This window comes from Populus nigra, chromosome 15, assembly GCF_951802175.1.
Source record: "Populus nigra chromosome 15, ddPopNigr1.1, whole genome shotgun sequence".
NCBI classification, from domain to species: domain Eukaryota; kingdom Viridiplantae; phylum Streptophyta; class Magnoliopsida; order Malpighiales; family Salicaceae; genus Populus; species Populus nigra.
In genome coordinates, this window is record NC_084866.1 from 1,477,021 (window position 1) to 1,494,659 (window position 17,639).

Genomic DNA, 17,639 nt, shown 5'->3' on the forward strand with positions numbered 1-17,639 from the left:
GCTAGTCTCTGAAATTGTTCATGTTCTCTGTGAATGATGAAAGTTCAATGCCCTGTGTCATCTAGTAAGTGATGTCGATGTCGGGGGGCCTTGTTGCTATGTCATCATGGGTAGGCCCGCATTAATAACCTACTTGAGGTTCCCCAAGAAAGCAATCTACTTTTGTTAGGTCAAAGAGATGTGGCCCTGTGATTATAATGATCTGCTAACGGTTCTCCAAGAAAGTAATCTGCTTTTGTTTGGTCAAAAGAGTTGTGTGGTTCTGAGATAATAGTGACAGTAGCCCAGCTAACGAAAATGTTTTTAAAAGTATACTGTAATTTTTTTTATTTTTTTTATTTTTTTATCAATACTAGAAGTACTTATTTTGTAAGATCGCTAGATGTGCGTCTTCGGTCCCAATTCAGGACCACCTTAAACAGTGAACTTGAACAATCAACTTTAACTCCCAGTTTAGGCCATGGCCACAGAACTTGGGCTCGCAGGCCCTGTACAGTTTACAGAGAATCTCAATGCATCTTGTTCCATCAGCCAAGGTCAGTTCTTTGTGCCTAATTAATGGGACTTGGTTGATTCAAGCAACCGATCTCATTTATCATGCTTTTCTCCCGCATCGAAGAACCAGAGTATTTTGTGATTAATCGCACAGATACAGCTATCTTTCGTGCCCTGATATGCAAAATCATAGAGTGGGATTCCAACTTCAATGAAGAGACATGCTTCATGGTTCAACATTAATGAAAGTTTTGGCAGAACTAGATCTTCTCCCAAGTCCCAATAAAAAAAAATTACAGTAAAAATCTGATTTTAGATGGTTTGCATGGTACATCAAATCAAGGTGATACGAGAGTAAAGAATTATACTATGTAAGTAGATGAAGTGAACCTGGCAAAATGCATATTAATCAAGAATCAAGTTCAAACTAACTTCAATCAGTTTTGAAAGCTCTCGAGCGTTGATAAAAAAAAAATTACCACATTGAAAGAATTAGAAAAGATTCAAGACCAAGTTGTTTATTTTAGAGTGTGGTTGCGGTTGTTTTTCAAAGTTCTTTTTATTCTTCAAAGTTCTTTTTATTCGGGAATGCATTAAAATAATATTTTTTTTTTATTTTTTAAAAATTATTTTTGATATCAATATATCAAATTAATTTGAAAATACCAAAAAAATATTAATTTGAAGTAAAGTAAAAAATAAAAAAAATTAATTTTTTTTAAAAATATTTTTAAAATAAAAAAAATGTATTAAAAAGTTTTCTAAAATAGAGCCCAAGTCCACCAGTTTAAAAAAGATGAAGAGTTAATTTAAACTTGCAACCTCTTGCACGCAAGCACAAAGAGCTCAGCACTACCAGTCAAACGCCTGTTGTTTGAAAGGCAAAAGCTATTGATCAGGATATTCACAGTAACAGTACTAGGCTTTAACTTTTTTTCTCTGGAAGAATATTAGGCTTGATTTCGGGACAATCCATGATAATTCTTTTGTACATGGAGACAAGTACAGTGGAATATTGCTTCATCCTGTAAAGGACACCAATCAAATGGTTGGAAGCCATGATATTCATGGGAATCAAGGAATGAAAAAGCCCCCTTACCTCATCAGGTGGGAGATTCCAGGTGGGCTCTAATTCCTAATCAAATTCTTCAAACTGTGGATGGTTTTGGTGTGTTTAAAAAACCATCAATACCGACAGTGCTACGGCAACAGGAAGCAACAAGAGAGACCGTGCCTGTTTGACAACGGTGTAATCTGCGTTTCATCAGCAAAAACACAAAGAATAATGCTTTTACAACGGCGCAATCCGCGGTGCACCGCATTGCTAAACAATGATACTCAGAATATTACCTGAAAGGAGCAGTCTTGTTGTGCTAAGCCTCATTGTTAATATTTTTTTTGCAGTAATAAGAGAAAGGAAGAGGTCCCGAGGCTAAGTTGAGAGTAGAGGGCAGCTTCAGCTTGTGAACATCTCCTGAATCCAGTAAAATTTGTAATATAACATGGTTATAGTTTGTTTATGGTGCCCAGAATCAAAACTAAATAAATCTATGGACCTGTGGTTTGTTTGCGATTCTGTTCCCTAACGTATTTCATCCTGGAACAAAACATCATCGAAGGAGTCCTTGATGTTTCACACATATCTCAATCAAGCCCTTATGTCGATGTTTTGTTAGCTGTTTTTGTCTTGTATTCATATGTTCATGTTCTGAGATATAGCAGTCCTTTTGCTGAGATTCCATGAAAAGTTAGCAATCATGGATAGAAGGACCTAATTAAGTAAAACGAGGAGCTAATCTTAGATTTCTCGTTCGGTCTAGCGGGTTGATCTAGAAAACTTGGGGTCGTGAACTTGATCAGAAAAGCGTAAGATTCAGGACCTAACCTATGAAAAAAATACCATAATCAACAAATAAACACAATAATCTAGTAACTCACAACTCTTTTCAGATTAATTCTACGTCTACAACTGAAAATTATACAGGAAAAGGTAAACTATTGCCTCTGCCCTCGGCCCCGGGTACATGGGAGATTAGCATTTCATTTCAAGTTGCTAAAAGTGAAAGAGACTGGTAAGAAAATCCTTTTGACCATACCTCCTTTCCTCGAATTTTCAGAAAAAAAAAAAAAAAACTAGATTTATTTATTGCCCATGTTCTTATCCAAATCGCCCATGGCAGCAACAGCATCTTGAGTCTTGACCACCAGACATCACAGCCCAGGCCCCAGCAAGAAAGGTTCGCTTTATCCAACGCTAATTACAAAATAACTAGCTTATCATTCTTTTTTCTTAATATCTGTTTTTTATTTTACAACGCTAATTAAACTAGATTTTATTTTTAAATAGCTTTCAAAATACATGTTTTATATTAAATTAATGTATTTAAAAGAATACTTTTTCTAAAAAATAAATTTTAAAAAGTTATCGTCATGAAAATATCCTGAAATCATAAAAATATCTTGAAATTCACAAACCTATTATTAATAAAATCTAAACTTGACCCATCAACACAATTCAAAAGCTAATCAACAACTTTATTTTTTAAACATCCCCTAATTTGGACTCATTATGGAACCAGCATATGATATGCGTTTGGCAAATTAGTACAATATCAACGATGTCAAGCTCAGAAAACCATGGAGTTGATCGAGTCTTTCTTCCTTGAGCTCTACGTGTATCTTCCTGATTGCACACTTGCAGCCACCATGCCCCATGCTTAGCTTTTTATACCCACAATGGTCATCTTTTGAAACGTTGTTTGCATTCATGGAAGAACCTGCTGGCTAGCTACAAGCCACTGGCTAGACGTATTTATCTTGCGATAGAGCTCCCAATTATAAAATATTAATTTGGTGAAGAATATGTCACATAGTTTAATCCTCAATCTTATACTTTGTCAAGATCATGCAAATAAACCCTGCTTTAATAGAAAAAGAGCGAGTCTCATGTATGACTTTTTTTTCGCCGCCAACCGTAATTTCGTATATAGTTAGGGTGTTTAAAAGTGTAATAATGATTGTTTTTTTATTGAAAATACATTCAAATAATATATATTTTTATAAAATTTTAAAAATTATTTTTAATATCAGCATATTAAAATGATGTAAAATTATAAAATAAATTTAAATTTTATCCAACTCTTGTTTGGAACGCAATAATACACGGGAGCTAAAGGGTAGAAGTCATTTTTATCAGCTCTACAATAATTCTTATCCAAATATACAGAGTATGGACTTGGAAAACCCAGAATCTATCAAGAAAATTATTAGCAAAGTGCAGAATGCATGCCTTTTACTCGTTCCACGATTCAAAGTCCATGCTTTTGGACAAGTAGAAGATTATCTAAAGCACTCACCTGCTGGACGCACAACCCGTTCTCTACATGGTAACTTGTGACAAGATTGACTTGTGTAAATATGGAGGCAGTGCGTTTGCACCACTTCAATACGTTTTGACCAGATGCAAGGTATCTTAATTTCCTGTTCTTCCTATGATTAATTGAATTTAAAAGTTTTGAATCCGTATGCCACATGGTTTTTTGATTTATACTCTTCAAGGCTCGGCCTAATACCTCCTGTTGAAGTCTGAACTTCGAAACTTGTAAATCAAAATTCAAATGTAGTGCCTTTGACGCAAGATTTGGAAAAAAATTGAGTTAATTTTGAATGAAAAAAGGGAAAAAATTAGCCCGAAATTCAATGAATCTTCTGTTAAAAAAACAATAAGAACAAAGACAATTATGGGGTTTGGCCATTAATTTTAATGCATTATCTAATTTTCAATTTCATTCCAAACCAATTTATTTTATCAATTCCATCCTAACAACATTACAAGATACACTTGAATTTATGCCTAGAGTGGCAACATTGTTCAATATCAAATATGTTCAAAGTAATCCTAGGAAGTATAACTTTATTGGTCAGGCTCTAGATTTTTTCAAAACACATTAATAAAAATGAGGCTTTCAATACTCAATTGACTCAACAAGTTAACCCAGTAACTTACTTGCGTGAGACTTGATCCTGATTAACGAAAACATCTACTTTTTTTAAAAAAAAAATTGAATTGATTTGGATCAAACCACCTAACCCGTGATCTAGTTTGACTATTAAATCTAAGTCTTATAAGTATGTTTTGCATTTTTTTTTCTTTTTCCCTGAGCACAACCTTGGCCTATACTTAAGTCCATCCCATTTGCTAATCTTCCCCTACAGCAACTAGCATCCAAAGGGTCGGTAAAGGGAGTTCAGAGATTCGCCATGGAGAAAAACAGAAAGCATGAACTCAACTTTAGGCTCTTTAATGTCAAACAGAAGCTATAGACTGCTCGGACATGATGATGGTGTCCATCAGACAGCAGGTTAAAGCATGTAAGACTCTATTCTTTTTATTCCACGAGTCAACATGATATTTCTCAATGCGCGTTAAGGAAAAATATACATGTGGTTGCCAGTTAAGTACTCCAGCTTTCTTCAAATCCTTCGAGACTACAGAGCAGCTCTATATCTTCTCCAGCATTGATCATTGCCTTCGCTATTCAATATGCCACATGCCTTTGTCGGTATACATACAAGAGCAATGATTTCTTCACAGTTATTAATAAGAATAACTTTACTGTATAATTTGAATCACAAGTTTGACAAATTTAACTTAAATAAATTAATTTTAATAAAAATAAACCCTCCTAAACTTTCAAAAATTATATATAATCCAATTGGCGTCTCCGATAACCCTCTGTAAAAATCTTTGAAATGCTTAATTAGAATGGTAAATGGATTAGTTCTCCTCTTAATCATCGTTTCAAATTTAAATTAAACAATTTATTACTGTATTGATTATTATACAAATTCAAATTCAAAATACATAGTTATAACTCAATCTACAACTTATCTAATCTAAATACTTGAAATTAGAATTAAAATTATATTTTTTTTGTCAGCTCTCTTTTTTTTAAAATCCGGGCCGGTACAAAAACCGGGTCGACCCATCGGCCAGTCAATGTTTAATAACAATACTTGGTCACCAAGAATTGAAGGTATAGATCGGCTGTCTGGGTCGAAGGTAGTGCTAGTTTACAGGTTCCAAGAGAGGGGAAAGAACACAAAAAAAGAAAAGGAACCTCTTCACATGCATCTTGTCTTGTTCTAAATGTGGTTGAAATCTAGGAAATTTCATCACACCTACTGTTCCAATCAAAACCAAACAGGACAGACCAGACAAAACAAATCCAAGAGTACTAGACAGCCATCTAGAGAGACAATTTCCTTTCCAATTAAGGCTTCGACATTACAAAGATTATACAAGAAAAATTGAATCTTTAATTGTATCAAACACTAGAATGCCAAACCCAACCGAGGCCAATTACAATAATAGTTGTCCGAACGCAGATTAAAGAGCACAAGAAGTTGAATCTTGTGTGAATACAGAAACAAAGCAGAGATTAATGTTAGATCTATCTGTATGTATGATATTGAACTAATTAATTCATTGTGTATTTGCTAATATGTTCATCAACAAATAATGGGGTTAGTCACAAACAGAAATTCAACTAAAATTACCAAAAACAGAAGAGAAATGGATCCAGTAATCATCAGCGAATCTTTCACTTCCTCCAAGCATAGACCAACAGAGAGAATCCAATAGGACCACCACAAAGTTCACTTTCTTCAGTACTGCTAGCCCATTCCATTACTGAAGAGCTGCAACCAGAAGATGCTGATGACATTGAAATTGATGAAGAAGATGAACTCCTTGCTGCTGTCCTCACCAAGCTCTTTCTCATCTTTCTCCACTCTATTGGACTCATCCCATGACTGGTATTACTACACGATGAGTTTTGCTGCCATAAAACAACATTATTGCTGTGATTTTTCTCGTTGATTTCTTGTTGATGAGGATCACCACCACAAGCTTCACTTTGTTCTTGTTTCCGTACCACCGCCTCTTCTTCTTTGGGGTCTAAATTGCTTTCAAACCTGAACATAAACACCGCATGGTCATTGTTTATGTCATCAAAAAGCCAATTATAAACATCCCATGAGACTTGTATAGGGACCCCATCAACTTCAATCCTCTCATTTCCTCTAAATTTCCACTTCAATCTCTTTATCTGCAAAACCCTTTTGTTGTCAACACTAAAACACAATCTTGCATCATTATTCACACTACAATCTATCGATATCACTCTGTTTCTGCCTCCAAATCTTGCTCTCGTAGTGTAAACTCTGTTGCCGAACACATGTTCTCTTCTCAAAACAAGAACTTGGGGTCTCTCTTGCTTCAAAGCTTTAGTCTTTGCAAAAGCTTCTTTGGTCAAATCACCGACAACAAGTACCATTTCTCGCTCAACCACCACGGCTATGTAGAACCGGGATTGGGGCTCAGGCCCTGACCCAAATCTTGCTCTAGAGAGGTCCCAAAAGATCTGGATCCTTGGGGTTGGAGTATCAGGCTCCTGGTTAATAACATGGAGTTTCTTGGATCCATGTCTTTTCCAGAAAAGGAAGGGTTTGATATTGAGATGGAAAGATATGGTAGAGAGAGAAAGAGGGTTAGATAGAGAAACAGGAGAGCAGTAGCTGGCGTTGTCGTCAATGGGGTGGAGGCGGAGGTGAAGAGAATGGCCTAACAAGGAACTTGACCAAGTAAGAGAGAAGAGGCCAAGGTCAGTTTGGTAGAGACAGGTGGTGAGGTTGGCGTTGCCTGAGATAGGTGGTGGTGTTGGTGGAGGAAGGTGGTGGATGTCGATGTCGGTGGCGGTGGCGGTTGCGGTTGCGGTGGCGGTGGAAGGGCGGAAGCAAGAAGGAAAAGGGGAGGAGGAACGGTGGGGGGACATTTGTGCTTTCACGTGCTTGGGATTTGTGTGCAAGGGTCTTAACAATTTTGAGGCTTTCAAGGGTTCTGAAAATATGAAGGGATAATAAGAAGATTGAGGGATTTATATGACAAGAGAGACAATAAATTTGACCAAAAAATGTAAATAGACTTAAAAATTAATTCACAATTTAGAGGGAAGACTTTCTTTTCAAAGGGGACGCAATAGGAAATGGGAGGGTAATTTGGTAGGTACAAATTATTTTTCATGTTTTTCCAAATACAGATAAGATTACATGCATCTTTCACTTTGTAGTTATCATATATATGATTACATATAAATTTAGAGAATTTCATACATTTTTGTATTTCTTGGAATTGAATTGAACTTAACTTTTATATATATATTTTTAATAAAATCTCATATTTAAAATTATTTTGGATGTCAAAGAATTGAATTTCAAATGAAATTCAATCTCTAAAAATTATAAGAAATAAAAAAAATTAACCCCTCTAATTTACAATTTCAGAAAACAATATTAAAATTAACCTTTTCCAAAATACTCATTTATTTTCATGAGAAATATTTGAAGAAATAAGATAAAGGTAATAAGAATAATATATAAAATAAAATGAATTTAATTTAATATGAATTCAAATTAAATACTATAATTGAATTCAAATTTATTAAAACAAGATGTTATTAGCTTACATGCATGTTAAAAATGGGCAGAAGGAGTCAATGTATATCATTAAGTGTGTATAATAATGGGGTTGTGAAAATAATTATGTTGAAAATAATACTATTATGAAATTGATTGGAGGTTAAAGTCAATTTTGTTGCTTGGTGGGATGATTTTTATAAAGGCAATTTATTAACTAAGAGAAGTTTCTTCTGTGTTTAATGCTAGGTGGTATAGTATTTTCATACACCAAAAATTAAATTCATCCTCGTTTAATCTTACACTAAATTTTTTACGATACACTTATGGTCCCATATAATTCAAATTAAATTCATCTTATTTAATGCTAGGTGGTATGGTATTTTCATAGATGGTAAGAGCTAAGAAAAAAAAAGAAAAGGAGTTGGTGCACCAATTAAATGAAGAAAACTAATCAATGTCAAATTATTTATAACTCAACTCTAAAAAAAAAAAATACTTCTTAAATATTTATTCCTAAAAATTTTAAAAAGTAAACAAAATTTTAATAAAATTAAACATCAAACTCCTTACAAAATAACATATATTAACAAAAAAATTCACAACTGTTTGTAGCCTGTTTGAGAGTGTTGTTGTGATTATTTTTTAAAATACTTTTCGTGCTGAAATGCATCAAAATAATATATTTTTTTATTTTTTTTAAAATTATTTTTAAGACCAGTATATCAAAATAATTTAAAATATTAAAAAAAATTATTTTTAGTGTGTGTGTGTGTGTGTACACACGACCTTTCATGCACTTTTAAGGTTTTTTTTTTTAATATGATCCTATTTTGTTTTAGAATAGAACTATATGAGAAAATAAAACTATATGATAACTCAATCAAGATTTCATCTACAGGCATTTGAGATTTACCCTTAAATTAAAGCTAACAAAGCAGTGCGAACCGAAAAGTGTAAAGGAGAGCCATTGTTTCTAACATGGGAGACAAGAACAACTGGATACGAACTAACAACAGTCAGTTGAAACTATAACGTTGTAACCTAATAATACAAATGTTCATTTTTATTTATTGAAAATTATCAGATTACTTATACAATTAACTATTATGATTTACCAGAGATTAGGGCAGGGGAGGGTAATTTTGCTGTTGGTTGGTTAGTTATTAGGATGTATTTGAGAGTATAATAATCACTGTTTTTTATTTATAAAAACAGTATTTAATTTTATATTTTTTTAAAAATTATTTTTGATATTAGTATATTAAAATAATAAAATAATATTAATTTAAAATAAAAAAATAAAATTTTTATATATTTTTGAAAAATATTTTTAAAATATAAAAATAAACAAGCGATAATATTACATGTTTCAGTAGGTAATGGGAGTATCCTTCACGTTACCTCAAGCACAACCATTACCATTCACCTGAATTCTTCAGCAAATGATCAGTCTTTTCATGATTCTGATCATACACGAGGATAGACCAAGAAAATGACATAGGATAATTGGTCAGAGGATAAATATAAATATATTGTTATTGATTTGACTATGTTTAAATCGAGTTTAATCTGATTAATTAAGTTACTAAAAAAACCAATCAAATCAATTAAATTAAATTTAATAGAATCAATGTCTTCTTTTTTTTATTAACCATAAAAGTTATATTCTAAATCATGAATTTTCTGAATTAACCCATTAATTTGACGATTCTGAAATTAACATTCATGATCGAGAATTCACATACAACCTGGGGATTTTGGTGTCTTATTGATCCCTGGCACAGGTTTTCTTCATAAAAACAATTATGATCCAGAATTCACATACAACCTGGGGATTCTGGTGTCTTATTGATCCCTGGCACAGGTTTTCTTCATAAAAAAAAGAGATTTGTGCTAGTAATAGTTGATGGTTTGGCCTGGAATTATAATTAACAAGAATTTTTAACTGGGTCATCATTTCATGACCTTGATTTCATGCAAGTTACTTGGCAGTTGGCACCAAATGCTTGGTGTAAAGATGGTTGCCCCGTCAAATGAGTTGGTGGCTCGAACCAATAATGTAAACCATCCTGTTGAATTAGGAAGGCTTGCTGGTCCGGTAAGATCCATTCAAAAGTGGCTGTGCTAACCCTACCATGAGAGAAACTGCTCATAAATCCTACTAAATGAGTTTTCTTTACTTAACTGTATTGGTTCCAAATGCACAATTAACTCGTTCTCCTCGTTCTTCTTGCTGGTTACAAGATTCTATACATTGAAATGAAGACAGCTTTTCTGCTTTCCGGGGGATATGTCCCCAAAAGTTCATGTGCATCCAGTTCATTACTGGACAAATCTCAACCGTCCAACTTCGTAGCCTTTTCCTTTGGATTTTGTGGCTTGGATATTTGTCATTGGGATTAATTAAGTTCATGTTCTGGATCTGATAGAAGAAAAAAAACATTGGCAGGCAAACTAGGGTTGTTTTTTGAATAGTATTTCTGATGATAGATACAGGAGAAACAAAAAAAAAACGTGCGATAAAAAAAATAAAGAGATTAAAATAAAAATATAAAATAAATCTATTTTTAAAACATATTTCTATACATAAAAACAAAAATATGTTTAAAGTCAATTTCTGTATTTTCAAAACAAGAATTACATGAAAAAATATTCTTTTAATTTTTATTGTTTTTATTTTTTCTGTTTTGTCAAAGAATTCATCTCCCATGATATAATCTATATTATTCTCTAACACACCCCCTCAAGTGAAAACTCTTTGAGCTTGAAATTTGCACAAGCCCACATTTTCTAGTGCTTAATTTTTTTATCAAATAAATGAGCATGATGAGATTCGAATTCATGACTGCTTGGTCATTAAGATTCTGATACCATGTCAAACAACTATTTCAACCTAGTAGCTTAAATTGTTAGATAAGTTCTCAAGATATGATTTATATTATTATTTATGAGGCAACAATTATTTAGGATTTTAATTATAATGTGATAACTTAATTTTTGAGTTTTAATAGTGAAGAAAATGAGCAGCATTCCCTTATTATTTGCCTATCCGACTACAACAATTTTTATGCTGAGTGATTTTCTTGGACATGGATTTTAACCGTCCAAGCCCTCGCAGAAAGCAGTTCATGCTACAATGTACTCCTTGATGTAATAAACTATGAAACCTAATAAAGTTGTCAAGCAAATGGCTCCATCAATGTTGAGCTCGATTCTGGTAAGAGAAATAATGGAAAGCATCCAATATTGTGGATCAGTTACGGTCTGTACCACAGATCCAATTAATGGGGGACAAAGAATTTAGGGATGGGAACATCATGGCCTGGAAAGGAAAAAAAAAAAAAACAGGCCCCAGAACCCTTGCCGGCTTCCCTACCAATCATATATGGTCCGGCAACACCAGCCAGGCCATTTCCCTTAAGCTTGATCACCCCTAACATTGTGTCTCCTAAGCTCTTAAGTGCTTGGTCTGCTTTAAATCTTCCAGCTGCGGTTCTGGATAATTCGTTTCTGAGAAAATTTATGAAGAGTACTCGACAGGACAACAATTCTTCGTTGCCAGTCATTCGTTAATAACATGTGCACTTCCTTCTATCCATATATGCGGTCGGATGGAGCACTGGATGAGGGAGGTTGGATGAGTATTAATGGAGACTGGGCAAAGGCAGATCTTTCTTGATTTGCTCAAGGTGTTGGTGCCAAGAACAGTCGTGATTGTCGAAACTAACCCTTTTGAACCATCCACTTCGACGGTCTGAATGGACGGCTCTTATGACCATGGATGAAATAATATCATTTTATTTTTTTTTAAATAATTAACCCATCAGTTTTTGAATTAACCCAGTAAACCGCGATTCAAATATGGGGTAAGATGAGATAATGGACGGCTCTTATGACCGTGGATGAAACTGCCATCGATTTGATCGTTCGATTCGAGTGGAAAACAGAATGCTCAAGTGAACTAAGCAAGCAGTCACCACAAGTGATGGGATCTCTATAAGCGACGACCGTTGATCAGCACCCGGTATTGGGCCACCCGGATATCATCAACCGGGCTTTCTGTCATTGACCATAATCAGGTGAACGTGAAACATTTAGCACGGTTATTTATTTTTTATACTAAGGTAAATGATGCGTAGAAGTTTTTGTCTTTGGTGCTTGTTACTGTGATTTTTTAAAATATTTATTTGTTTAAAAATATATTAAAATAATTTTTATTTTTAATATCAACATATAAAAACTATTAAAAAATACTAAAAAAATCAATTTAATATTTTTTTTTCAAGTAAAATACACTTTTCAAGAGAAAAAACAAAAAGAAGTTACAATTCAAACACCATTTGATGATATAATCAAAGAAAACATAGAAAAGCTAAGGTGATTTTTAACAATACATAAGAACCTTTATTTAATAAAATACTTTGAAATAATTAAGGTATATTTATTAATTATGTTTTATGAAATGAAAATTGTCCTTACTTAACCAGTAAAAGACCCTAAATATAAAATGAAAATTGACCGAAACCCCACTTGTCAGACACACATAAAAATTAAATAAAAAAATATTTTAAAAATATTTTAAAACATCCTATTCATAATCTTGCCTAATACCCTCATTCATCTTAAGCCATCTCTGATTAAGAATAATATCATAAAAGTCAAAAGGTCAAAGAAATTGTTCATGGAGGATAGAAGAGGAACAACTTGGACCAGGTCGTTATTTTTTTCCAGTTGAATCTCTCTTGAACTTTCTTTTGATCACATTATTGATCCATGTTTCGTTGCAAAACAAGGCGCAACTTGTTCTTGTAATAACCATCAACTCTTTGGAAATCGCAACGAGGAGCATATTCTGTCCCTGTTAGGACGACCATTGAACTTCTTCGGTCAGTATTGCTGACTGAATATTAATCAACTACGCCAAGATTCAAGTCGTTTTATACTTTAGCATAACGCCTCTTTTTTTCTTTTTCTTTTTTTTTTTCTGTAGGTGAAATGTAATTTAACCATGGCTGTAGCTTTTAAATTAATTTAAAGTAATTCCTCTTGAACACAAATTAGAGGATGATTATATGAAGGTAGATTGATAGGGCAAGTCTTGGGTTAATCCATCAAGGTTAATGACGGCATCTAAATCTCACAAGTTAAAAATAAAATATCTATCAATTAAAATGTGTCTTGAAAACATATATTAGAGATGTCTAAAATTTTATTTATTTATTTATTTTTACTCGAGTTCATATATAATTTCACACCAATTGCTTTTTAAAATTCATTCTTCCCTCTCGTTAAAGATATGTTTAGCATTGTAGTAACGGTGACGGTTTTAAGTGTTTTTGCTTAGAAATATATCAAAATATTTTTTTTTTATTTTTTAAAAATTTATTTTTAATATTAGCACTTCAAAACAATCCGAAAACATAATTTTTTTATTTTATATAAAATTAAAAAAAAAACATTTAAGAGAACACAATTTACACCGTATCTTTAAACATACCCTAAATCCACTAATAAACTTAGGTTTTCTAGAAAAATAGTTGTTTAAAATTCAAGAATTAGTCATACCTTTACTTGTTTGTTTCTATGTTTCAAAAGTATTTTAAAAAAAATTAATTTTTTTAATTTTTAATTAATATATTTTTTTAATTTTTAAATTATTTTGATATACTAATATCAAAAATAATTTTAAAAAAATAAAAAAAATATTATTTTAATATATTTTTAAATAAAAAATAGTTTAAAACATAATTATAACTGCATTTACAAACATGGAAGTTCGTGCACGGCCATGCCTACGAAGCACCGTGTCTTTTATGGTAGAAGAAAAGTACTGGTCAAAATATATTTCTACTAGAGAATAAAAATCAGTTGACTTGTTTTCATGATTGAAGACTAACTGAATCCAATCAAATACCTTTAACGGGATAAAAATGGAGTTTTTTTTTTTTACAAAGAAGCGTAAGATTATTTTTTTTTAGAAATAACACAATTGAGAATTTATTTGAAAAAAATAGCATTGGTTAAAAAGTTATATATATTATCTGCGACGTTAAAATTATATGTCTCATTTACTATTTGCTTCTTTTAAAAACTGTAGTTGAGACATTTTTAAAAATAAATAAATATTATCTTTATCGCAAATACAACAAATATAATATTTATTTATTTTTAAAATATAATAGTTTAATTTTAAATAGATATTAGTCTCAATATAAGTTGTGATAAAGACAATATTTACTTGAATTTAAAAAACACTTAAACTTTAAAATTTTAAAAATAAATAAATATTATCTTTATAAGCAATACAGATGATATCTATTTATTTTTAAAAGGTATTTTTTATAAAATAAATAAATAATAGTCTCAATCTCAAGTTGTGATAAAATAATATTTATTTAAATTTAAAAGCTATTTTAAGTTTTGAATTTTAAAATAAATCAATATAGGACTTATTGCACCTTCATGATGTGTCCACTTCCAGAACCGTAAGGACATGGATTGTTTTTTCCTTCTTATTCAAATCTATGTTCACTCTAAAAAACAAGAAAAATAAATACTATTTTTATCACAACTTCAGATTAAGACTGATATTTATTTATTTATTTTTCAAATATTATCCTTTACAAATAAATAATATTATCTTTTAACGCTTGTGACAAGACAATATTTTATTTATTTTTTAAATTCAAAACATTAATAAAAACTAGTAAAATCATGTATTTTTTAAACAAGTCACAAATAACATTTACGACTCTAAAATCACATACGACACGTGAACTTTAGAGCTTTAAATTGTTATTCTTACAAATAAATTTCAACTATATTATATTTTAAAAAAACTTATTTCCTTCTATACTTTGAAAAAACTTTTTTTAAAAAAATTAAAAAGTCTTTACACATCAGATTATTTTTTGTCATCTATCTTGTTTGAAAATGGATTGCAAATTGCAAAACAATATGAACATGGTTAGGTAATTTCATCTATGTTTAAATCTAAAAGAGAAGAAAAATAAATATTATTTTTTTCCTTCTTATTCAAATCTATGTTCACCCTAAAAGAGAAGAAAAATAAATATTATTTTTATCACAAGAGATTAAGACTGATATTTATTTATTTATTTTTCAAATACTATCCTTTACAAATAAATAATATTATCCTTGTCGCAGTTGTTATAAAATAATATTTATTTATTTTTTAAATTTAAACCATTTTTTTTAAAAACTAAGTAAAATCACCTTCACCAATATACTTTTTAAACAATTCACAAACAACATCCATGACTCTAAAATTATAGATAACATATGGAATTTAAAGCTTTAAATTGTTGTTATTTTACAAATAAGTTTTCAATAATATTATTTTTCAAGAAAAATAATTATTTACTTGAATATTTAAAAAAATACTAAAAAAATAATTAAAAATTCCTTACACATCAGGGTTTTTTATTTTTTATTTTTTTTTGCCATCTATCTTGTTTGCAAAACAATATGAACACGGTTAGGTAATTTCATTATCTCAAGTCCAAGACAAAAATAAAGGACCCCACCATGTGTGAAAACATCCATTAATCCACACCTAGTTCTGTCCAAACACTTGCCAGCCACGCTACAAAACAAAAACCCTAATAATTATTCAAGTAGATCACACCATTAATTACCTTCTTAAGGTCCCTCCATCCATCTTTGGTGGAGCAAATTAGAGCTGTTAGGCACTCTTTGCAAGCAATTAAGCCGTAGGCTTACCACCTAAAAAGGGAGGTTACAATTTCTCGTGAATTCAATCCTGGAAACACAGGGAACTTTCTTCTGCTGCCTCTTTTATCGTAGAGTTGTCAAAGTTAGGTTGCATAACTGCCCTGAAGTAGGTTTAAGAAATTTAGGGTTGAGAGTTTAGCATAGCTCATCTATCAAGATTTTAAGTCTTGTTTAGGAATGCGGTGTAAATTATATTTTTAAATATATATATATTTTTGTTTTTAAATTATTTTAATATGCTAATTAGAGCATGTACAGGACAAACGCCTCTTTTCCATTGTTATGGCACATGAAGAATAGTGGAAGTAGCTTCTCAAGGTTTACTCCTGTACTCAATCCAAAGCAAATACAATACTTTGGACTTTGAATAGTCACCTAACGCTTTCCCTAGCAAGTCTGGATTATATATTTTAATTTAGGTGTATGAAAGTAGAAGCAAAGGTATCTTAAGTATTAAAATAAAAAACTGAAGTTTAAGAATTCCAAAAGATTGTTCTAACTATTTCTAGATCTAGATCATAGATGGGTTGATTCAAATCAATTTATATTTTAGTTTTTTTTTTAAAAAAATCCTTAAAAAACATTAATTTAATAAAAAAAATTTAGGTTTTTCAATGATCTAACTCCAATGAAATTTCAAATTAACGGATCATCAAGTTAATCTATACACCACGTTAAATCTTAACTGGGGTTGAAGAGTTATGTTCTGTTTTGGATTTTTGGACGCCAACCCTTAAACCCATCTAAAGTCATCAAATTATTATAAAAAGATGGATTTTTCTTAGATTTTTGAAAAAGAAATTTACTCTCAAAGAAGTCGATCCAGGAATACATGTTCATGTCGAATTAAAAAGAAAAAGAAAAAAAGTCCAGTCTATTATTATCCATCAGTCGGGGGCTTAGCTCTGAAGGCAGAACGTCCACCACTACCGAACGAGTACACATTATCAAGAATAATAGCAGGTTTAAGAGCTTTTTTTAGTTTAAGCTTGTGATTAAGAAATCTGTTCCCAGAATGCTAAATGGATTTTGGTCAGTGGCTGCAAGGCCTGGCGGATGTTTACCATCTCAATTGGTCTCTGGGCCAGGCCCAACCCAATTACCACGGTCCTTAAGGTGTTCCGTTGTGAGGACCAAAGTAATTTCAGTGGCTTAGGCCCGCTGTCTGAGCATGGACTGTAGCTACGGGCCCTGAATCTATGAGGCCCATATAAATATTACCACAAACCTCAAATCAAGGTCTGCTAGTAGAGATTCATAAGCCTTCCCAGGCTTCCACTTTTCCTCCATAAAATACTCAGGCGAGCCCTGCTTATCTTAAACACTAACATATAAATCTATAGGACTCTTAACACAAAATGATCAATCGAACTGGCCACAAAATGAGGTTCAGTAATATTTACTACTAAATTTTTAATTTTTTTTTTAATTTTTTGAAGTTTTATTTTTTTATATATTTTTGAATCATTTTGATACGTTGATATTAAATATAAAAAAGATAAAATATTTTAATGTATTTTTAAGTAAAAAATCGTTTTAAAAAGCAATATTTCCTACACTTCCAAGCAAACTTATTATGCACTAGTTTTCTATAGAATTGAGCTTGGTTAATGTTTTTAAAATAAAACAAAAATGGTATATAATGGAACAAAAATATATTTGGTCGGAGAAACGAAGAGAAATATATAAAATAAATTATTAAAGAAACAGATAAAAGTTAATATAGTTTCACTTCAGGCGTCCCCTGTTATGGACCAATCAATAAATTCTCTTATTATGCAATCTCCATCTGTTTATCTTGAGTGAACACGATGTCTATTTTACACTACTGCAGCCATGCTGTGATGATAGCTGCTAGAATTGCAAAACAGTAAGTGACTGGATGACAGTGGCTTTGATTAGTAAATGAC

The 17,639-nt window shown here is 31.6% G+C and overlaps 1 protein-coding gene across 1 annotated transcript; it reads right to left on the minus strand.

Moving 5' to 3' along the window:
• Positions 1 to 5,745: 5,745 nt before the first annotated feature.
• On the minus strand, positions 5,746 to 7,423 carry LOC133674913 (uncharacterized). The gene has a single exon (XM_062096208.1). It carries the CDS (start codon positions 7,329 to 7,331, stop codon positions 6,099 to 6,101), a length of 1,233 nt encoding a protein of 410 aa, XP_061952192.1. The 5' UTR covers positions 7,332 to 7,423; the 3' UTR covers positions 5,746 to 6,098.
• Positions 7,424 to 17,639: the final 10,216 nt, after the last annotated feature.

Excerpts from the sequence above, each read along its gene's own strand:
- LOC133674913 (XM_062096208.1), bottom strand. The coding sequence starts at position 7,331 with ATGTCCCCCCACCGTTCCTCCTCCCCTTTTCCTTCTTGCTTCCGCCCT.